Source organism: Rhinolophus sinicus, linkage group LG11 (genome assembly GCF_036562045.2).
Source record: "Rhinolophus sinicus isolate RSC01 linkage group LG11, ASM3656204v1, whole genome shotgun sequence".
NCBI classification, from domain to species: domain Eukaryota; kingdom Metazoa; phylum Chordata; class Mammalia; order Chiroptera; family Rhinolophidae; genus Rhinolophus; species Rhinolophus sinicus.
This window is the reverse complement of record NC_133760.1, coordinates 65,298,658-65,317,211: the sequence shown is the minus strand read 5'-3', so window position 1 is coordinate 65,317,211 and position 18,554 is coordinate 65,298,658. Positions and strand designations below refer to the sequence as shown.

The 18,554-nt window shown below is 51.2% G+C and overlaps 2 protein-coding genes across 2 annotated transcripts in view; one reads left to right on the top strand and one right to left on the bottom strand.

The window, feature by feature from the left end:
• PODXL (podocalyxin like) overlaps positions 1–3,102 on the bottom strand; it is a 48,512-nt gene extending 45,410 nt beyond the window's left edge. Inside the window, exons 1-2 of the mRNA XM_074316032.1 lie at positions 2,822–3,102; positions 2,160–2,599 (exon numbers count right to left, since the gene is read on the bottom strand). Coding sequence (XP_074172133.1) covers positions 2,160–2,599; positions 2,822–3,102 — 721 coding nt within the window. The remainder of the gene's footprint in view (positions 1–2,159; positions 2,600–2,821) is intronic.
• LOC141567617 (uncharacterized) overlaps positions 2,733–18,554 on the top strand; it is a 341,191-nt gene continuing 325,369 nt past the window's right edge. Inside the window, exon 1 of the mRNA XM_074315600.1 lies at positions 2,733–3,668. The gene's annotated coding sequence lies outside the window, so the exon portion shown is untranslated. The remainder of the gene's footprint in view (positions 3,669–18,554) is intronic.

Sequence of the window (18,554 nt, the reverse complement as noted above, 5' to 3'; positions counted from 1 at the left end):
CTTAGATGTGGTTCAACCAAATGGGTATCAAACCAAAAAGCCCTAATAGGTTGTCAGGCCCCTGGTTGAGTGCTGTTCATGCTGTGGGCTGCGGGATCCACCTGTCTAAGAAGCTAAGCTCGAGGAGACCTGTCCTGGGATAATTCCTTTGTTAAGAAGGAGACTCACACTATAAGTCCATGTTTTTTTTAGACTCAAATCACAGGATTCCAGCAGTTTTTTGGGGGTCACGCGATCCCTGATGGCTGTGGCCCAGGTAGCCACACCTTCAGAAGGGCAGAGATGGAGCAGTCCTTCCTGACTCCCTCCACAGCCACTAAACACCAAACTGCACCCCTCAGCCTTTCCTGGCCTCCGTGTATGCAAATAATAACATATCCCCTTGCTGCTTTTCAAAGCTCTTCCCTTCATTACTGAATATTCTAATCGTCGCATTTTAGGGGAGCTCAGAAAGGCCAAGTGACTTGTTGGTGGGGAAAGGAGCAGGGATCTGGGTTTGCATTTATCCCATATCAAGCTCCTACCATGTGCCATGCCCTCTGCTAGGCTTCAGGAGGGCATCCTGGAAGAGGCAGGGTTTCCAGGCTGTGCCCAGATGCCAGGGAAGACGGTCGCTGCCTTGAAACCAGCAAAGTTGGGCTTGCAGGTTTTCCCAGGGGTGGCTCCAGACCACCTCCTCTTAGGGCAGGCAGGGGTCTCATCCCACAGCCAGCATCCTCTCCTCAAAGCTCAGCGTCTTTAAGCTCAGGAGCCCTGGGAACTAGCCCATCTCCCCTCTTGTTGGCACTAAGAGTCTCCTGGCAGAAAGGTGCACACTGAAGTCAGCGGCCGTGAAAGCAGGGCTGAGGAGAGCGGCCCTCCCCTGGCATCTTCTCAGCCCTGCAGGTTGTGCAAATCTTCAGCTGACTGCCATCTAAGAGCCATTCCTCAGATTGGTTAGGACCGGTTCCTCACGGGGCGGCCCCTCCTCCCCTCCTCCACTGGGAGTGCCGTTTCCTTTCAGGCCAGGCTGGTGGAGTCTCAGCGACACCCACCCTCCCCGGTGCCTAAGCCTGCGTGCTCTGAACGCAGGCCCCTTCCCACCACCAAAGGTTGCCTGCAGTGCAGGTGCAGAGAGGAGATTGCATTGCTAGTCCATCTCACTCTCTCCCTGAGTTTAGTTCCGAATGCCAGCACCTGGCAGCAGCAGGGTCCCTTCTCTGTCTGGGCTCTCCCCACAGTCCTCCTGACACTAGGGTAGGAACGTCACTCTTTCTCTCTGAGGACACGTGCACCCGTGACGGAGAAGGAAATGTACCTCTCTCTGGGGCGGAGACTACAGCTGTTCCTAGGAGCTTTGGAACATATGCTCTGGTTGGATTTGCAGCCACCGCCTGTCCCCCCAAAAGGGTAACATTTCACCTTTAGAAGGAACATGGGTGTGGGGGGGGTCTAAGGTGCAGCTCAAGCGGCATGAGAAAAGTTCCTGTTGATACAAAGGGGCTGGAGGCGGTCTCACTGCCCTGGCAATGAGCTAAGAGTGGGTCTGTTCCTTTGGTGGCATGCAGGCAGGAACCCTATTCAGGTGACTGTGTGACCATGGAAAGTATACTTATTCGCCCTCCACCTGCCCCAGCACGGGCTAGGTGAGCTGAGCCTGCACATGTTGCTTGGGAAAACCTCTGCGAACGAGTAACACATCACCCGCGTGGGCCGTTAGTGGAGGCTTGTCACCCGCTTCGTGGACTTTCTCATGACCGTCCAGCCTGCCGCTTTGCGTATAATCAAAGACTACACAATACCGTCCCTCATGCCCCGTGATCAGGTCCTGGGGGTCTCGCGGAAGCATGGAGCCTCGTGCCGCAAGTCCCGGCTTTCTTCGCCAGCAAACCCATTCCGCACCGTCGCGCCCCTGTTTTCCCAGGCACAATCCACCGCCCACTACACGCGAACCGAGACCCAGGAAAAATCCACGCTCGCGCCCGGCACCTACGGCGTTCTCGGAATTGGAAGGGGCACAGACCGTACAAGGTCAGGACTCTGCGCGTGGCCCCAGCGGGAGGTGCGCGGAGAGGCAGCTCTGGGTCAGGCCACGAGGCGCGGCGGGCTCCCCGCAGACCAGCCCGGCTGGGGTCGCACTGCCACGATGGGGACTCGGCAGAGCCCGGGCCACAACTCACCATTCTGGGAGAGCGACGGAAGTGGCAGCAGCAACCGCAGCAGCAGCGCCAAGAGCGGCAGCGCGCAGCGCATCGTGTCCTGGCGGCGGGCCCGGAGCAGGTGGCTGCGGGATTGGCGGAGGGTCCCAGTCAGTACCCAGGCGGCGGGAGCGTGGGCGCCGCTCGCGGAGGCCTGGCGGTGGCTGCGGCGGCCGGCGGTGACCTGGAGCTCCGGAGTCGCGCTCCGGCGGCCCCTCCTCTCGGCCGCTGCCGCAGAGCGGGGCTGGGGCGCGGAGCCAGGCGGCAGAGGAGCGGCGCTGCTGCGTCGCGGGCGGTGTCTGCGCGGCTGCGGTCCGACTGGCGGCTGCGGCGACTCCCGTCCCGTCCGCGCCGGCCCCCGCCCCCTCCCCCAGGAGCGCGCCGGCGGCGGCGGGGCCGGGCGGGGCCCAGCAGGGCGGGCGCTGGGCCGTGAACAATGAGCAGTGGAGGAAACTCCGCCCTGGAGCGCGGCGGGCGGGGGAGCGCGGGAGTGTGTGTGTGAGTGTGAGTGTGAGTGTGAGAGTGTGTGCGCGCGCGCGTGTGTACGCCCGGCGGGGGGGGGTGCTGTGGGCAGGAGTTTGAGTGTGAGCGCGGGGTGGGGGGGGGGGCTGTGTGCGGGACCGCACCCCGCCCGCGCGGCTCACAGGTGTCGCTCGCCTTGCTTTTGTGGGGTCCGAGGGGGAACCCCACACTGCCCCGGCCCTCGCAGTCCGTTTCCGGAGCGAGATGCCCCTCCTCCCCTCCCCCCAGCCTTATGTGTCGGCTCAGGACCCTGCGAAGCCTCCCGCTGCCGCGCGTTCTGCAGCGCCCGCGAAGCACGTCTCCCACCTGTCAGGTGCAGCTCACCTGCGGGCGGGCGGACACTCCGCAGGACTTTCTGAGCAGGTCCGTGCTGCAGACTGTGTACTGGGCAATCTCGACTCATTCGTTGCTTAATTTCTCCTAGCCTACGTTCCTCACCTGTTAAATTGAGGTGATGGTAAAGATAATAATAATAATTACACCTTTTTAAGGAATTAATATGTGCCAGTCTAAGAGCTTTACGTGTATGAACTCTTTTACTCTTCACAACATCCATATTTTTAGCCTCACTTGAGTCAAAAAGAGGTTAAACTTGATCAAGATCACACAACTGGTGAGTGGCAAACCTGCCTTCCAGAGCACTTTGGAGAAATACTTTGCACAATCGCTGGCAAATAGTAAGATCTCAATAAGAATTAGCTAGTATTTTTACTCTTATGTATACAGAACAGCAGTAAAGATTCAGGGCTCTGAGGTCAAAACCGACTTGGGCTCGAAACCTAGCGGTTGTAAGACCCTGAGCGAGTTACTCTGGACGTGGGTTTTTTGCGTCTGCGTTATCGGGATAGCAACGCCTACCTCAGAGGGTGCTTCTGAGACTTAAACTAAGTTAATGGGGGAAGAGCACTTAGCCCGGGGCCAGGATGCGGAAAGCCTCAAAGAACGAAGCGGCCAGCACTGGACGTCAGGGTGAGAAATTTGCAAACTTAGAATGGGGGGTGTGAGTTGAATTCCATAAACCGAGTTAACCCGGTGAAAGAACAAAGAAGCACCCCTCCTTTTTTTTCAAAAGCTGCTGGCTGAGGTGGGGTGGGGGAAAATGCAGATCCTGGAGCCCCCTGCAGAGGAGGCTCGGCGGCGGCGGCGCGGGTCTGGGAAAAAGGGGAACGCAGACCTAAAGTGGGAGGGGTGATTAACCCTGGGGGGGCGGGGGGGGGACTGCACGGATTTGGCTCATGTGTCTCGTGGGTTGATAATCTGGAGTTTCTGCCTGACGGATCTCGGAGGGAAGCAAGGTCCCCAGGACCCAGCCCCTGTGCCAAGGACCATGGACTCCTTGAGCCTCTCAGCTCCAAGTCGGGTGCGCGCAGGCGCCGCACAGCATCTACAGAGCCGCGAAGGAAGCCCTGGCGCCCTGGCTGCGGTGCCACTACAACCAGGCTTCAAGGTTGGGAAGGGCTGACCCCACTGTTTTCATCAGGAAGTTTCTGCAGAATCGTTCTGGCCCTGGTTTCAAAGCCGCATATGGGAAAGACAGAGGGTGTTCCGTATCAATACTCTGTGTGTGTGTGTGTGTGTGTGTGTGTGTGTGTGTGTGTGTGTGAGAGAGAGAGAGAGAGAGAGAGACTATCATTGACGTTTTAATATCCATGTCAACAAAAGGCTTGTTTTTCTGTCTGAAACCAGGTATACTTTTTTTTTAACCTTGAACAATATTTTTTTATTAGTTTCAGGTGTACAAAACAACATAATGATTAGACATTTACACCCCTCACAAAGTGATCACCCCCCCAAGTCTACTACCCATCTGACATCATACATGGCTTTTGTAATACCATTGACTATGTTCCCTATGCTGTACTTTACATCCCCTGACTACGTGTATATGTATATTTTATTACAGTTGACCTTCAATATTATATTAGTTTCAAGTGTACAGCACAGTGGTGAGGCATTTATGTAATCTATTACGTGATCCCCCCAGTAAGTCTAGTGCCCATCTGACACGCTACGTAGTCTTTAGAACATTACTGATTATATTCTCTATACTGTATTTCACATCCCCATGACTATTTTGAGACTACCAATTTGTACTTCTTAATCCTTTCACCTTTTTCATCCAGTCCCCAAACCCCCTCCCATCTAGCAACCATCAGTTTGTTCTCTGTATTTATTAGTCTATTTCTATTTTATTTGTTTGTTTATTGTGTTCTTTAGGTTATACATATAAGAGAGATCATATGGTATTTGTCTTTCTCAGTCTGGTTTATTTCATTTAGCATAATGTTCTCTAGGTCCATCCATGTTGTTGCAAATGGTAAGATTTCATTCTTTCTTATGGCAGAGTAATACTCCATTGTGTAAATGTACCAGTTTCTTTATCCAATCGTCTATTGATGGGCATTTCAGTTGTTTCCTGGCTATTGTGAATAGCGCTGCAGTAAACAGGGGTGCATATATTTTTTCGAATTAGTGTTTTGGATTTCTTTGGATAAATATCCAGGAGTGGAATTGCTGGATCATAAGGTAGTTCTATTTTTTATATTTTGAGGAACCTCCATACTGATTTCCATAGTGTCTGCACCAATTTGCAAACCCACCAACAGTGCACAAGGGTTCCTTTTCTCCACATCCTCACCAATACTTGTTTGTCGACTTATTGATAATAGCCATTGTGACAGGACTGAGATGGTATCTCATAGTGGTTTTTATTTGCATTTCTCTGATGATTAGTGATGTTGAGCATCTTTTCACATGTCTATTGGCCATCTGTATGCCCTCTTCAGAGAAAAAGGTGTTGAGTTGTATGACTTTTGGTGTTGAGTTGTATGACTTTTTTAAAATTTTGGATATTAACCCCTGATCAGATATATCATTGGCAAATGTCTTCTCCCACTCAGTAGGATGTCTTTTGGTTTTGTTGATGGTTTCCTTTGCTGTGAAAACACTTTTTTAGTTTGATGTAGTCCCGTTTGTTTCTTTTTTCTTTTGTTTCCCTTGCCTGAGGAAATAATCAGTAAAAATATAACTAAGGTAATGTCTGAGAGTTTATTTCTTATATTGTCTTGTAGGTTTCAGGTCTTACATTTAAGTCTCTAATCCATTTTGGGTTTATTCTTGTATATTGACCTAAAAAGTTGGTCCACTTCATTTTTTTTTTTTTTTTTGCATGTATCTGTCCAGTTTTCCCAGAACCATTATTGAATAGACTGTCTTTACCTCAATGTAAATTCTTGCTTCTTTTGTCATGGATTAAATGACCATATAGGCATGGATTTATTTCTGGGCTCTCTATTCTGTTCCATTGATCTATGTCTCTGTCTTTATGCCAATACCATGCTGTTTTATAGTATGATTTGAGATCAGGTAGTGTGATACCTCCAGCTTTGTTCTTATTTCTCAGGATTGCCATGGCTATTCCGAGTCTTTTATGGTTCCACATCAATTTTAGAATTAATCCCTTTTTGCTGTGGCTGTGGGCTCTCGGCGGCCTGGGAAACGTTTGCTGGTGGGCAGCTCTCAGGAAGCTGCAGGCCTGAGACGGGCGGTGGCTGGCTGCGGTGTTCTCAGGGCACCGTGCAAAGTGGTCACACACCTGGCATAAGAACTGAATCTGCATTAACTTTGTAAAACCACCGGCCACATCTCGTGACTCCCTTAGACTCCACCCCACCCAGCTAGTGGGAGAAGCGTCCATGACTGTGGGCCCAGAGGAAGAAGCCGGTCGAAAGGGAAAAGTTAGAGGAGAAGGGCTGTGAAGCAGAGAGAGAAGGACTGATCTCAGGCAAAAGGAACTTTATCGCTGAACGTTCGGGACTGAGACACTGTCATGGCTGATGAGACGTAGCCTTGGGCTGAGTCAGTCAAAATTTGAATCCCTGCCTTCGCTGTAATAACCGTGTGAACTTGAACTTTTACTTAACCTCTCTAAGTCACAGTCTCCTCTTCTATCAAATAAATAATGACATCCATTTTGCAGGATCACCGTGAGAATGTGAGGGAGTGTAGATGCCTAGTTGACCAGCTCAGTAAATGGAAGGTAATATTTTTATGTCAGCAGAACTGCTCCACTGCCCACATCTTCCTATTACTTTCACTTCTGTGAGGAGCCCTGGGCAACAGGGACTTTACTCTATGCTCTTTCCACTGTTGCTCTTCAGCAAGCATTTTCCTTCTCGGAAGCCCTGCATGCTGGATCAGAAGAGAAGGTCATGCCCCAGAGCAGCACCATGAAGAGGTTTTTCCAGGACAGCTGGATCCAGTGCAGGCCAGGGCTGTGGGTTACAGAATCAGCTTATCCGTCCCCATCAAATGCAATGGAACTGCGTGGGTCCCCAGGAAACAGCCTGCACCGGCATCCTTGGAATTCCCAAACACCTCAAATTCAGAGAGAGCCTGGGGCTCAGGAAGTGTCAGAGCTCTCTGGCCCAAAGCCCTCCTCACATGGGAACAAAACTGAAAGGCCTGGAGAGCTGATCTGACTTGTTCTTCCTCACCCAACTGGTAAACAGTGTTGGTTCCAGAACAAGTCTCGAACTCCAGCCCCTGTTCCAGCATACTCCATTGCCTGGCTCTCAGGATTTTCCTCATTCATGCATCTGTGTCCCAGGCTGTCTGTCTCCCAACTCAAAAAGCCACAGGTGCCATCATGAGAACAAAGGAAGCTGTCCCGTGGAGATGAAACGGTGAGGGAGATGTGAGTCCATTCCTAATTAAGTTTGAATAAAAGAAGACTTTGGCTCAGTCTTCCTGATACCTACACCCCAACTTGCTTTCCAATATCATCTCCTACTTAGACCCTGACCTCTTAGCCCCATATTCCTCTGCCCTGTGCAATAAAAACAGCACGCAACTACCTACTTCCACCCTGGCCGCTGACCAGGGCCAGAACGTGTGCTGGAGTGGTATTGCATGGAGCTCTGCCTGTACTCTGGGCACATGCTAAGCACTACTTTCCTAAAGTGATTTAATCTTCATGTAATCTGGAGCGCTAAATACTATATGTTACCATGAACTCATTTTGCAGATGCGAAAACCAAAACGTGATTTGCCTGGCATCCGCCGGAAGGTAGATGTAGCTTTGTTTCGTGGCCCTCCTCTCTGGTTGTTGGCATCCAAGTTCTCAGGGAGCTCCGAGCTCCTAGAGGAAAGGGTTGTGGCTGGTTCTCCTTTGTACCCTCGGTGGCTCTGCCTCTGCGTCTTGCACCCTCGCCTCCCTCCTGCCTTCCCTCCACCTGCCACCAGAGTGTTGTCCTCAGAATCAGATGTGACCCTGTCCTCACCTGCTCGAACTCTTGTCCACTTTCCTGTTGCCCAAATTCCCGAGCACGGCATTCCAGGTCTCCAAATTCTGGCCCCAACTAGCCTTTCCATCTTCTCCCACCGAGAGTGAGGAGGCTCTTTATACTCAACTCTGACCCTCATGTTTCCCTTCAAGACTTTGCATTTGCTTCTCCTTGTGTCAAGTTAATCCACCTACCACCTGCCCTAGTGTTCGAAGGCTCAGAGATCATGCAGTCTTTTCTGATCTGGCCCTCACCCCTCAGGTCCTAAGAGGTGGTCCATTCTACCCGGCAGAACCCATAGTGGGCCAGCCAGTTATTATTCACAGGAACAGCTACCTTCGTGAAGGTTTATTATGTACCAGGGAAGCCTGGGATACCGGTGATTCATTTACTCTTCACGTTAGAAGGGAGATACACTTTTGCATGTGCTTTTTTTGTAGAGGAGGAAACAGTTTAAACTTACCCAGGTGTTACAGGTTTAATTGTGATTCCCGAAAAAGATGCTGAGGTTCTAAGCCCCAGGATCTGAGAATGCCACGTGACCTGGAAATAGGACCGTAGCAGATGTTATTAGATAAATTAAGATGGGGTCACACTGGAGTGAAGTGAGCCCTTAGTCCCACATGATTGGTGTCCTTATAAGAAGAGGAGAGAGACACAGAGAGGAGAATACAACGCGAAGACAGACACAGTGAAGACAGAGGCAGAGACTGGAGCTATGTACCTGAAGGTCAAGGGCAGCCAGCTGTTGCCAGAAGCTTAGTTCAGGGACATGAAGTGGTTCTCCTTAGAGCCCCAAGAAAGATTCGACGTTGCCAACACCTTAGTTTCAGACATCCGGCTTCCAGAACTATCAGCAATACATTTCTGTTATTTTAAGTCACCCAGCTTGTCGTGCTTTGTTAGAGCAGCCCTAGGAAATGAAGACCCCAAGTCACACAGCTGCTGAGGGGGAGCCAGGTGGGTCTGCCTCCAGAGCCCGCTCTCTTACAGCCACCTTGAGGGCAGGGAGGGAGAAGCAGTCCCCTCTGCCCACTGGTGGGAAGGGCAGGCTTCTCAGAGGAGGGAGCTTGGAGCTGGATCTCATGGGTAAGCAGTTTGCCAGGGTCTGAGGGTGGAGGTGGTAGTGCATGCTGGGCAGAAGGGTCAGCGTGTGGGAGGTGAGATGCACGTGGAGGAGTTGGGGTGATGACAGAAGGTATGTGTTGTGGTGGAGGTGATGGCAGTTTTTGCCCGAAAAAGGATTTCTTGTAAAGCGAGGCCTGAATCCTCATTTCTTTCCTTCCCCCTTTTCTACCTCCGTGGTGGTGTTGAACCAACAGAGGTCCTTTCCCCAGAGCCTTATCCAGCCCCGCCATCTTTCCTATGCCCACCGGTCCGCCCTTGGAGCTCGGCCCCCACCATCCCCATGGCTGACCCCTCTGAGCTTCAGAGCCACCCACCCTCTGCCTCCTGGAGGCTTCCCCATTATCACACTCTGTTTTCATCATGGCAATTTGTTTTCCCTGAAACTGTCTCATTACCATTTGCATATTCTTTGCTATCTGCCCCTCCCCCTGTGCCCCTCCACACACACACCTAAACGTGAGCTCCGTGTGAGGATGGTCCTGATTTGACTTGTCCCCAGAATCCAGGGCTTAGAAATGGCTTCTCTAAAGATATGTCAAATGATCAGAGGAAGAACTTTCAATTAGTGAAGGCAGTTTAAAAAATAAAATGGATGGCCCCAGGAAGGCCTATCACTGAAGGGGTTCAACAGCGCACTACGGATGGGCCTTCAGGCATGGGAGGCAGTGAGGCCAAAATCCTGTGTTTCCCCAAAAATAAGACCTAGCCGGACCATCAGCTCTAGTGCGTCTTTTGGAGCAAAAATTAGTATAAGACCTGGTTTTATTTTAGTATAAATACTTATATAAGGCCCGGTATAATATAATATAATACAATATAATATAATATAATATAATTAATATAATATAATATAATACTGGGTCTTATATTAATTTTTGCTCCAAAAGACGCATTTGAGCTGATGATCCGGCTAGGTCTTATTTTCGGGGAAACAGGGTCCCCGGGATTCTGAGCGTGTCTCTGGCATAGCAGGTCACGGCAGGAAGCCAGACTTCATCTCCTTGAGGACTCGGATTTGTCAGAGGGAGGCCTTTACCTACATGAAGCGTCCAGGAGCCTCTTGGCAGGGGACTCCTTCTAGAGAGAAGTACACAAACATCGCTTAGGTTCTAGAACAATGATAGCTAGAATCTCTGCGAAGAGCAGAGTAGCCCTGGAGGCAATTTATCAACAGCACCCAGTAGCAGCCATCACAGCAGGAACCTGAAGGGCTGGTGTGGGCGTGGCCTGCCCAGAAGATGGGGGGGCCCCTTTCCTAATTAGCACACAGGTGCCATCTGGGCCAGAACCAGTCAGTATGTGTGTGTGGGGAGGGGCAGGATGTTGGTGGCTGGACTGGACAGCTGCGTTCTCACACCGCACACTCCCCAGTCACAGGCTGGGCTCCAGGAGGTCGGAGCTCGGGGACCCAGGAGGCAGGAAAATACTGGCCAGTTCACAGTCTTTGTGGCCCCTTTTTATTTCGGACGGTTGTGTCTGAGGAAACAGAGTAGTGAGTGTTCCTCAGATTGTTAAATGATCTTTTTTTTCATCTTAAGTGTCTCAGGCCCTTCCTGAAGCTTCCTTCCCATGCTGTCAGAACATTTCACACTTCAGTGGGGAGCCAGAAAGGAAATCTTTTGATAGAACTGGAGCTGTGGGATTTCTCAGTGATTTGGTAAGACCTGACAGCTGGCCTGTCTTCAGGAGGCATTTTCCTTCTCGGAAGCCCTGCATTGCCTGGGTCAGAAGAGGAGGTCGTGCCACAGAGCCACTTAGCATCCCTTCTGGTACCCACCCCGGGAGGACAATTGGTTGGCTGAGCTGAGTCCCTACCTTCCAGGAGTCTGCGGTCTATTGAGAGATAAGGCACAAAGAACCCACACACACCCATCCTGAGACTGAAGGAACCTCTCTGAGTTCAGCAGTCTGCATTCCTCCTCATTGACGGGGTTCGGGGGGAGTCTTTTAGCCAGTGACTAAGCTCAGAGCACAAAAATCCAAATATCGTTCGGAGAGAAGTGTGACATTAAAGGGTGCTTTTGGAGAAAGAGCTAATGATTGTGGAGTGTCCGTCCCTTCTGCGACAGGCACTGTGTTCCATGGAGATGCTTCACATAAATGAAGTCACTTAATTCCCACAACAGTTAGCTAGAGAAGGACATTGATGCTTGAAGAAGTGGCCCACACTGCTCCCCAGCCAGCGGGACCAAAGCACGGGACCCTGGAGGGGCACAGCCGATTGATCCGTGAGGACACGCGTCACGAGAGCCTTGTTTTTTTCCATCATTGAATCCTCAGGGCTTATCTCAGTGTCCAGAGCATTGTAGGTGTTCCATAAATAAATATCTGTGGCATGAGTGCAAACAACGACAACCCGCCAGCATAGAATAGTGTATGTCCTAAGAGCGTCTCTTCCGTGTGCTCGGCTGGCTCAGTCCTCACGGCTGCCTGGTGAGGAAGGATGACAGCAGGTAGTCTTGCTGTGGCTGTTGTGTTATTGGTCCCGCTGTTGTTGGTATTATCTTTCTCCTTTTGTAGATGAGAAATTTGACAGGGAGCTCGGAGTCTAATTTTCCCCAGGACCAGAAGAGCTCAAGGTTCAGCCCAAGTCTTCTGACCCCAAATCCCAGGTTCTTCCCAGGACACTCTGATGGGAAGGACAGTGATCAGAACCCACAAGAAAGACCTCACTCAGGAAGCTCTGGTCTTGCTTCAGGCCCTGTGCTCACCCCTTCCCACCTCCTCCACACATTCCCATCTACTCAAAGATAACTGTCTTTCCCCCCTTGGTAGAAGGTGACCGGATGCCAGCTCTCACCATCCCTGCAGCCCCTCTGGGGGGTTGGGTTGGATACCCTGGGCAAAGTCCTGGGCTCCCAAATTAATCTGGCAAATAACTCAGCTGTACCTCCTTTTAGTTACACCTGCCACATGCAGGCAATGCTATGTCAGGACTGGCAAGCTGACTAAGTGAAATACAGTATATGGAGGTTTTCTTTGTAAATTTTGAAGCCTACGCAAATGTTAATTATTCTCTTTTGAGCTCCACCTCCCTGGAATGCCTTTGCATGGCCTCTAGAAATGTCTGGAGTTTCCAAGTCTCACCCTGAGGGGGGGAGGAAATCTAATAATGCTCCTTCCTATCCTGCAGGATAAGCAGAAGTGATGGGAAGGGGCTGCATGGAACTGGGCAGGAGGTCACGAGGAAGGGAGGGGGCACTGTATTTGTGGGGGCAGGAGGAGAGGAAGACGGCTTTGTCAAACAAGCATGCAGGCCTGACCCGTTTGCCCTCTGCAACGTGGCTCCGAAATAAACTTGGAGGAGGCAGACTTTTATTCTAGGTGAATTTTGAGTAGAAGGGGAAGTTATCTGGTTCAATGATAATTTATTAAATTTCTACTATGTTCTCTGAAGGTACCATAGGAATATATGGGACAGGTACAATAGTGCCTCACTGTTCCAGACCTCACCTTTCTGACAACTCATCCCACTGGAATAGAGTCAAGAGCTAGGAAGGGGGCAAAAAAGCCGAGGGTTCGTCAGAAATGTGCCGCAAAGCACACACATAAAGGCATGTATTCGTATATTTACTCCAGGCGTTCTAACTCTGAATTCACACGTGGTGCTAGCAGAATAGGAAGTCACAAACTTGAAAGAGAGAGTTGATATTATGGATGGGTCTAAAAACAGTGGTATAAAATTAGCCTCAAAACAAGGTAGGAAAGTAGGAAATCGACCAGAAATGGTTATGGGAACTCAACGTCAGCCGTGATGTTAGTGTGTGAGACAACTAACTGGCCTTACGAAGCTCAATAACTTTTGTATTCACATCCCTGCATGACCACATGGCACCAAAACAAATTCTGGAGCCGCAGATCATGAGACTTAAGATGAACACTTCATGTTGTCAGACCAACCTCTGAGAACCAGAGAGGGGAAGAAACTTGCTCAAGATTGCACAGCTTCCCGGGCAGAGTGAGGAATGGCACCCAGATCTCCTGGTCCTACGTGGCCCAAGTTCTTTCTCCTGCTCACGTGGGACTCCTACCCGAGACCCCGAGTTGCCAGGAAAACCTCCAGTTCTGTTCGACGTCTTCTATCAGAGACATCAGAAATGTGTGTGATTCCTTTTAGAAAGAACTCCATCGTAATGATGTAATGAAGAAAGGATTTGGCACTTAAAGAGATTCTAACGTGCACACACATACCAGCTTATCCGGGAGCAGAGACGAACCCCGGGGGAGCTCACAGCAAAGGTTTTCCTATGATAGAAAGAAAGGGTCCCCTTCTCCTAGGATCCCACGTGGACTTTGAGTGTTGACCCAGGCAGGTGAAGACAGAGCAGGTCAGAGACCAAAGGGTGGCACCAGCGGGTGGGCTGAGGGATGGGCGGCTGTGAGCCCCTGCAGCGTGCCAGGGGGGCCTGGTGAACATCTCATCAGGTATATAAATACCACACAGGCTTATTATTGGGTGTATACGGCCACATTATTTTAATTTGTCAGTTCTGCCCCCAGTGATGGGCATTCTGCCAGCCTGCCTTCCCACATCCTGTGGACTCCGGGCCCACCCATTTCTATATTGAGGAGCTCCTCTCCATAAATAACGAACAGGAGTCAGGCCCTAAAGAAAGGCTGTTTAGAGCCCCGGGAAGGCTGTCAACATGAGTCAACAAAGGGCAGGAAATGCCGGGCGGTGGCCCTGTGTGAGTCCCCAGGCCCAGCTCACCTGGCTGGGCTATGGGGCCTTTGTGCAAAAAATGTCAGGCTCGAGTCCTGAACTTCCTGCCATTTGTCAGGCTGTGCTGTGACCCGGAGTTCACTGAAATGCTTGCTGCTCTCAACAATACACACGTACATCCTTTGGAAAAATTATCTCTCTCCCGTCCAGGCTGCCATGGCTTTTTATGGAATGGGCTGGAGCGGTCCAGGGCTGAGCAATGGAAAGTTTTGTGTGTATTTCTCTCTTGAAGAAGCTGGCTCAGACAGGGAAGGGAGAGGGCAGAACCTGGGTTGGGGGACAGACAGAGGCTGTGGGGTCTTACCCAGCTCTGCTCCTGACGATCCCACAGCTGTGAGGCCATCGGGTGAGGTGTCAGCTTCTGGCACCCATGTCTTTCTGCTTCCGCCTAACACTCCAGGTGTGTCCATCCCACCCGCCTCTCCAGAAGCTCCAGGACTGCACTGGCCAAGAGTAGGACGCAATCAGTGTCAAGAAGACGTGTGCCTGCCAAGGAGCAAAACCTCAGGCAACGTGTCTGAGAGTCCAAAGAGATGGCAGTCCAGGGACAGGGTCACCACTGCCCACTGGCACCCAGACTGGGTCTTGTGTGAGGAAACTCCGGGTGGCTTCTCCACACAACAACCAAACACAGACATTGAGCACCCATTCCGCTCACCTGAGCTGTCCCCACCTGGCAAGGGACTGTATAGACAGTGGCTCCAAATACTGAGATGGATGTTTACCGAAGAAAAAGAAACACAATGAATTTTCTAGCTTGCTGAATTTGTTCCATTGAAAGGACTGTCCTTGTATTCTGAGATTAGGTTCTGAAATGAAGAAACAGGAAAATGTGGTGGATTTTTCTCTACTGTTACGCTTGTACCATTTTAAAGATCGTCCTTCCTTCTGAGATTATGTTCTTCCAAGTTTCCAAGTGTTACTTTCTTAGTGTTAAAACGTGCATTTGTTTATGACGTCACGGGAATGGAAAAATGTTTTTACTTGATGAAACAAAAAATTGGCAATCCTAGGCCAGCCCTCCAAACAAAAACAAAACCACTGTCCCAGGTGGAGGAGCCACAGCCGCGGGGCACACAGACATAGTGGGACACTGAGTTGTTGTGCTCAAGGACCTTATGGCATGGTGGAAGGGCACACACCTGTAATGGTGACACCTTACAAGATTCTGTGCAGAAGTGTGGGGCAGAAGTTCCTTGTGCATTAGCGCTCAGAAGGGAGGCTGATCAGTGAAAGCCTGGCCCGTAGTAAGTGCCCAGTTAACATGGCTGGAATACACATGGAAAGCACTGAAGAGGACTTAATAAAACAGACTTGGAGGGAGAGGAGGCCTTGGGGAGGGAGAGGAGGTACATCAGGGTGTTGGTGGTCGGCAGGCCAGCTCCAGCAGAAGCATGGCAGCTCAAAAGAGCCTGCTGGTGTGGGGGCCATGAGGGGTCCAGCCTGGCTGGAGCCGAGGCAATGCTTTCCGGAGTAGTGGAAAATGACGTCCTACAAGCGGAGATGCAACTTGAGAGCCAGACAGATATATCTAGACTTGATACAGCCATTCACAGGGAGCCATGGAAGGCTCTTGAGCGAGGTAGTGCCAGGGTGAAATGCTAATTGAAGACTATTACTCTGGTAGCTGTGTGTGGGAGGTGTGGACTCCAGAGCCCCAGGGGCTCCAACATGGAAGTGCAGGGGGCTAGGGCTTGGGCCGTGGGGCTGGTGGGGAGCACGGCCAGGATGGGAAAGGTACAGGAATGTGACAGGTTTTAATCCAGGAGTCTAGGAAAGTTTTGACATGAATGAACAATGGAAATGTGGGAAAGGTAGGAGGTTTGGAATAGGGCAGAGGATGAGGTTGACTTTGGGTTTGCCAACTTGGAGGGGATGACTGGCCTTACAAGTAGACGTGCCCAGCTGCCAGGTGGGTGCTGGGGTCAGAGAACCAGGGTGCAGCACGACCAGCTCCCTACCTAATCCAGAGCCTCACCGAGGGAGGCGGGAGGGAGACGCCACCTGGCGCTTTCATGGGCACAGGCTGCAGTTAGGGCTCCGATGGGTGGAGGTGCTGGGTCTCCCCAGGGAGTTCTCCAGCTTGGCCTAATAATGTGTGGAATTCAGGCCTGGATTAAAGGAGTTTCAAACTGCCAGTGGTGAGCATCCACTCTCCTTGTGAGGACGAGCTGTCAGCTGGCTCCAGCAGCCTAGATACCTCAGAGCTATTTCAGGAAAAGAGCCCTAAGAAGATAAACAGGCCAGTGGCCAACAGATGGACAGATAACCTGCACTTATCCAAGAAAAGGCACAGCGAGAGAGAGGGCCCTCTGGGGACAGAGTCCTGGGAGACAGGAAAGTGCCAAAGTGCGTCAGAGGGCGAGTAGGAGGGGCAGGAGCAGGACCAGGGGCTATGGCGCCGGCTGGGGGGGACCTCTCATCACCCTGGCCCAGTCACTGTGATTCTGATCGGAAATGGAGACGGGGAGTGCCCTGGGGTCGCCCCAAATCCAGGAGCTCCAAACTTTATCTGGGGTTGAATGACCAATGACAGTGCCCGAGATTGCAGGCTTTGCACATGTTACTCTTTCAGGTTCTTCACAAGTCAGTTGCCTGCCTGCATTTCCTGGAGGCCCAGGTCCAATGTGGTCCTGTGTGTGTGTGTGTGTGTGTGTGTGTGTGTGTGTGTGTGTGTGTGTGTGTGATATGTGGGTGCAGTGTGTGTACGTGTGCAGCATTGGGGTGGGGGGTGAGTGCATGGTCAGAGTGATAGGCGGACAGGCTCCTGGCCCAGCTCCCACCCTATTGTCTTGAAAACAGGGCTGAGTTGTGACTCCCTTTACCAAACAGATGCCTCAGGCCATCAAGGGAGGCCTTGAGGATTTAGTTCCAGGCTTTGTGGGCACCTAGTCCCCCTCGCCTTCCCAGGCACCTCCTGTCTCTTCCGACAGGACAGGCCGTGTGTCTTACAGTCTCTGGGCCCCTTTGACTCAGTTTCCTCTCTGTGAAAGCATCCCTGTCCTTAAGGCTCAGCTTCCAGATCCTGAGCCAGGGCACCTCTGCTGGCACTTCCTCCCCCCGCCCACGTCCTCTGCCTGCTGACCCCCACCAGCTCACACCTCGGGGTTCTATACTGTGCATACCCCCCTCACAGGCTTGGCACAGCTGGGCACAGGTGTGGCTGTGTGCTGCCACCACTGCCCGCAATGCCCCAAGGATGAGGCTGCTGAGCCCCGGGCCTGGGCTCGGCACTCCTTACCCTAGAAGTCCTCTCTGGGCTCCCTGCGCCCTACCATGCTTTGTGCTGCTGAAAGCACATGGCTATCTCCACAGGACCTCACACCCTTGTGGTCACATCAGGTTCTGTGCCTCCGTTTCCTGCCGGCCATGGCATTCTACCTGCACTCTGGCTAAAAAATGGGGGCTCCTCCCCTGCCCTGCCCCCCACTCCTAAGTCCAGTCACTGACCACATATGTTCTTGCCTTCTTCCCTGCCATGCTATCTCTTCTCACCATCCCTCCCCGCTTTAGGTTTGTATTTCCTACTGATGTGACTGCAATAGTCATAGCAAATGTTTGTGAAGACTTGTTGAGACCCAGGGTCAGAAGCTGAATCGATCCCACCCCTCCTATTTCTTCATCCCCACCACGCCCCACCCCCAAGAGATAACGCTTCAGGAAACATCCAGTGTGTGGTCCCTGCAGAGTGGGCTTGATACCAGCAGCCCGAGGCTGGGCCCCCAGGCTGGGCCCCAGGCAGTCACGTGCTCTCCAGAACTTGCTTGTCTGTTGCCAACCACTGATAACTGCACACGGTCTTCGTTTGGGGTTATTTTTCTGTACGGCCTAGTCACATCTTTTTCCTGTGTGGGCCCTCTCCTTGCTGACTGCTAGGAGTCCTTCGTATATTCTAGCGATGTGAGTATACTTAGAATCAGAATAAAATCTGTGTTGGTTTTTAGACCTGGCAGTGGCTTCTCCCATTCTGTCATCCATTTACTGTTTTCTTTCTAATAGCCTTCAATGGCAATACATCTGTCATTGTGATGTCACGAAAATCAATCTTTTACATTTTGGTGTGTGCTTGTGAAGGTTTCAGATGTCTTTTCCAGTTTCAAACTCACAAAATTAGTTTTCCAGCTTTTCTTGTTGTAACTTTGTAAGATTACTACATTTTGTCGCGCTGACTTATCTTTAGTAGTTTCCAGAGTGACTGGCACTCTACAAAGTGCTTTGCACACACTGTCTTAGATACTTTACATGTATTACCTTGTTTGATCCTCGCAACAACTCTAGGTGGGTACTATTATTGTCATCCCCATGTTACATTTGAGGAAACTGAGGCACAGAGAGGTTAACTAACTTCTCTAGGGTCGCACAGGTAACAAGTTGAAGAATTTGGGAGCCTGGCTCCGGAGACTGTGTCCTGAACCTCTGTGCTAAACCATCTCTCAGGTGACCTTCACGGCAGCAACCACTACTGTCAAGGTTAAGTTTATGGGCCAACTCAGTTGGGCTGTGGGATGCCCAGAGAGCTGGTAAAACATGATTTCTGGGTGTGTCCATGAGTGTGTCTCTGGAAGAGATTAGCAGATTAGTATTTGAATCAGTGGAGTGAGTAAAGAAGATTGCCCTCACCAATGTGGGAGGGCATCGTCCACTCCACTTGAGGGCCTGGATAGAAGAAAAAGGCAGAGGAAGGTGGATTTGCTCTCGGCCTGAGTTGACAGCTCCATG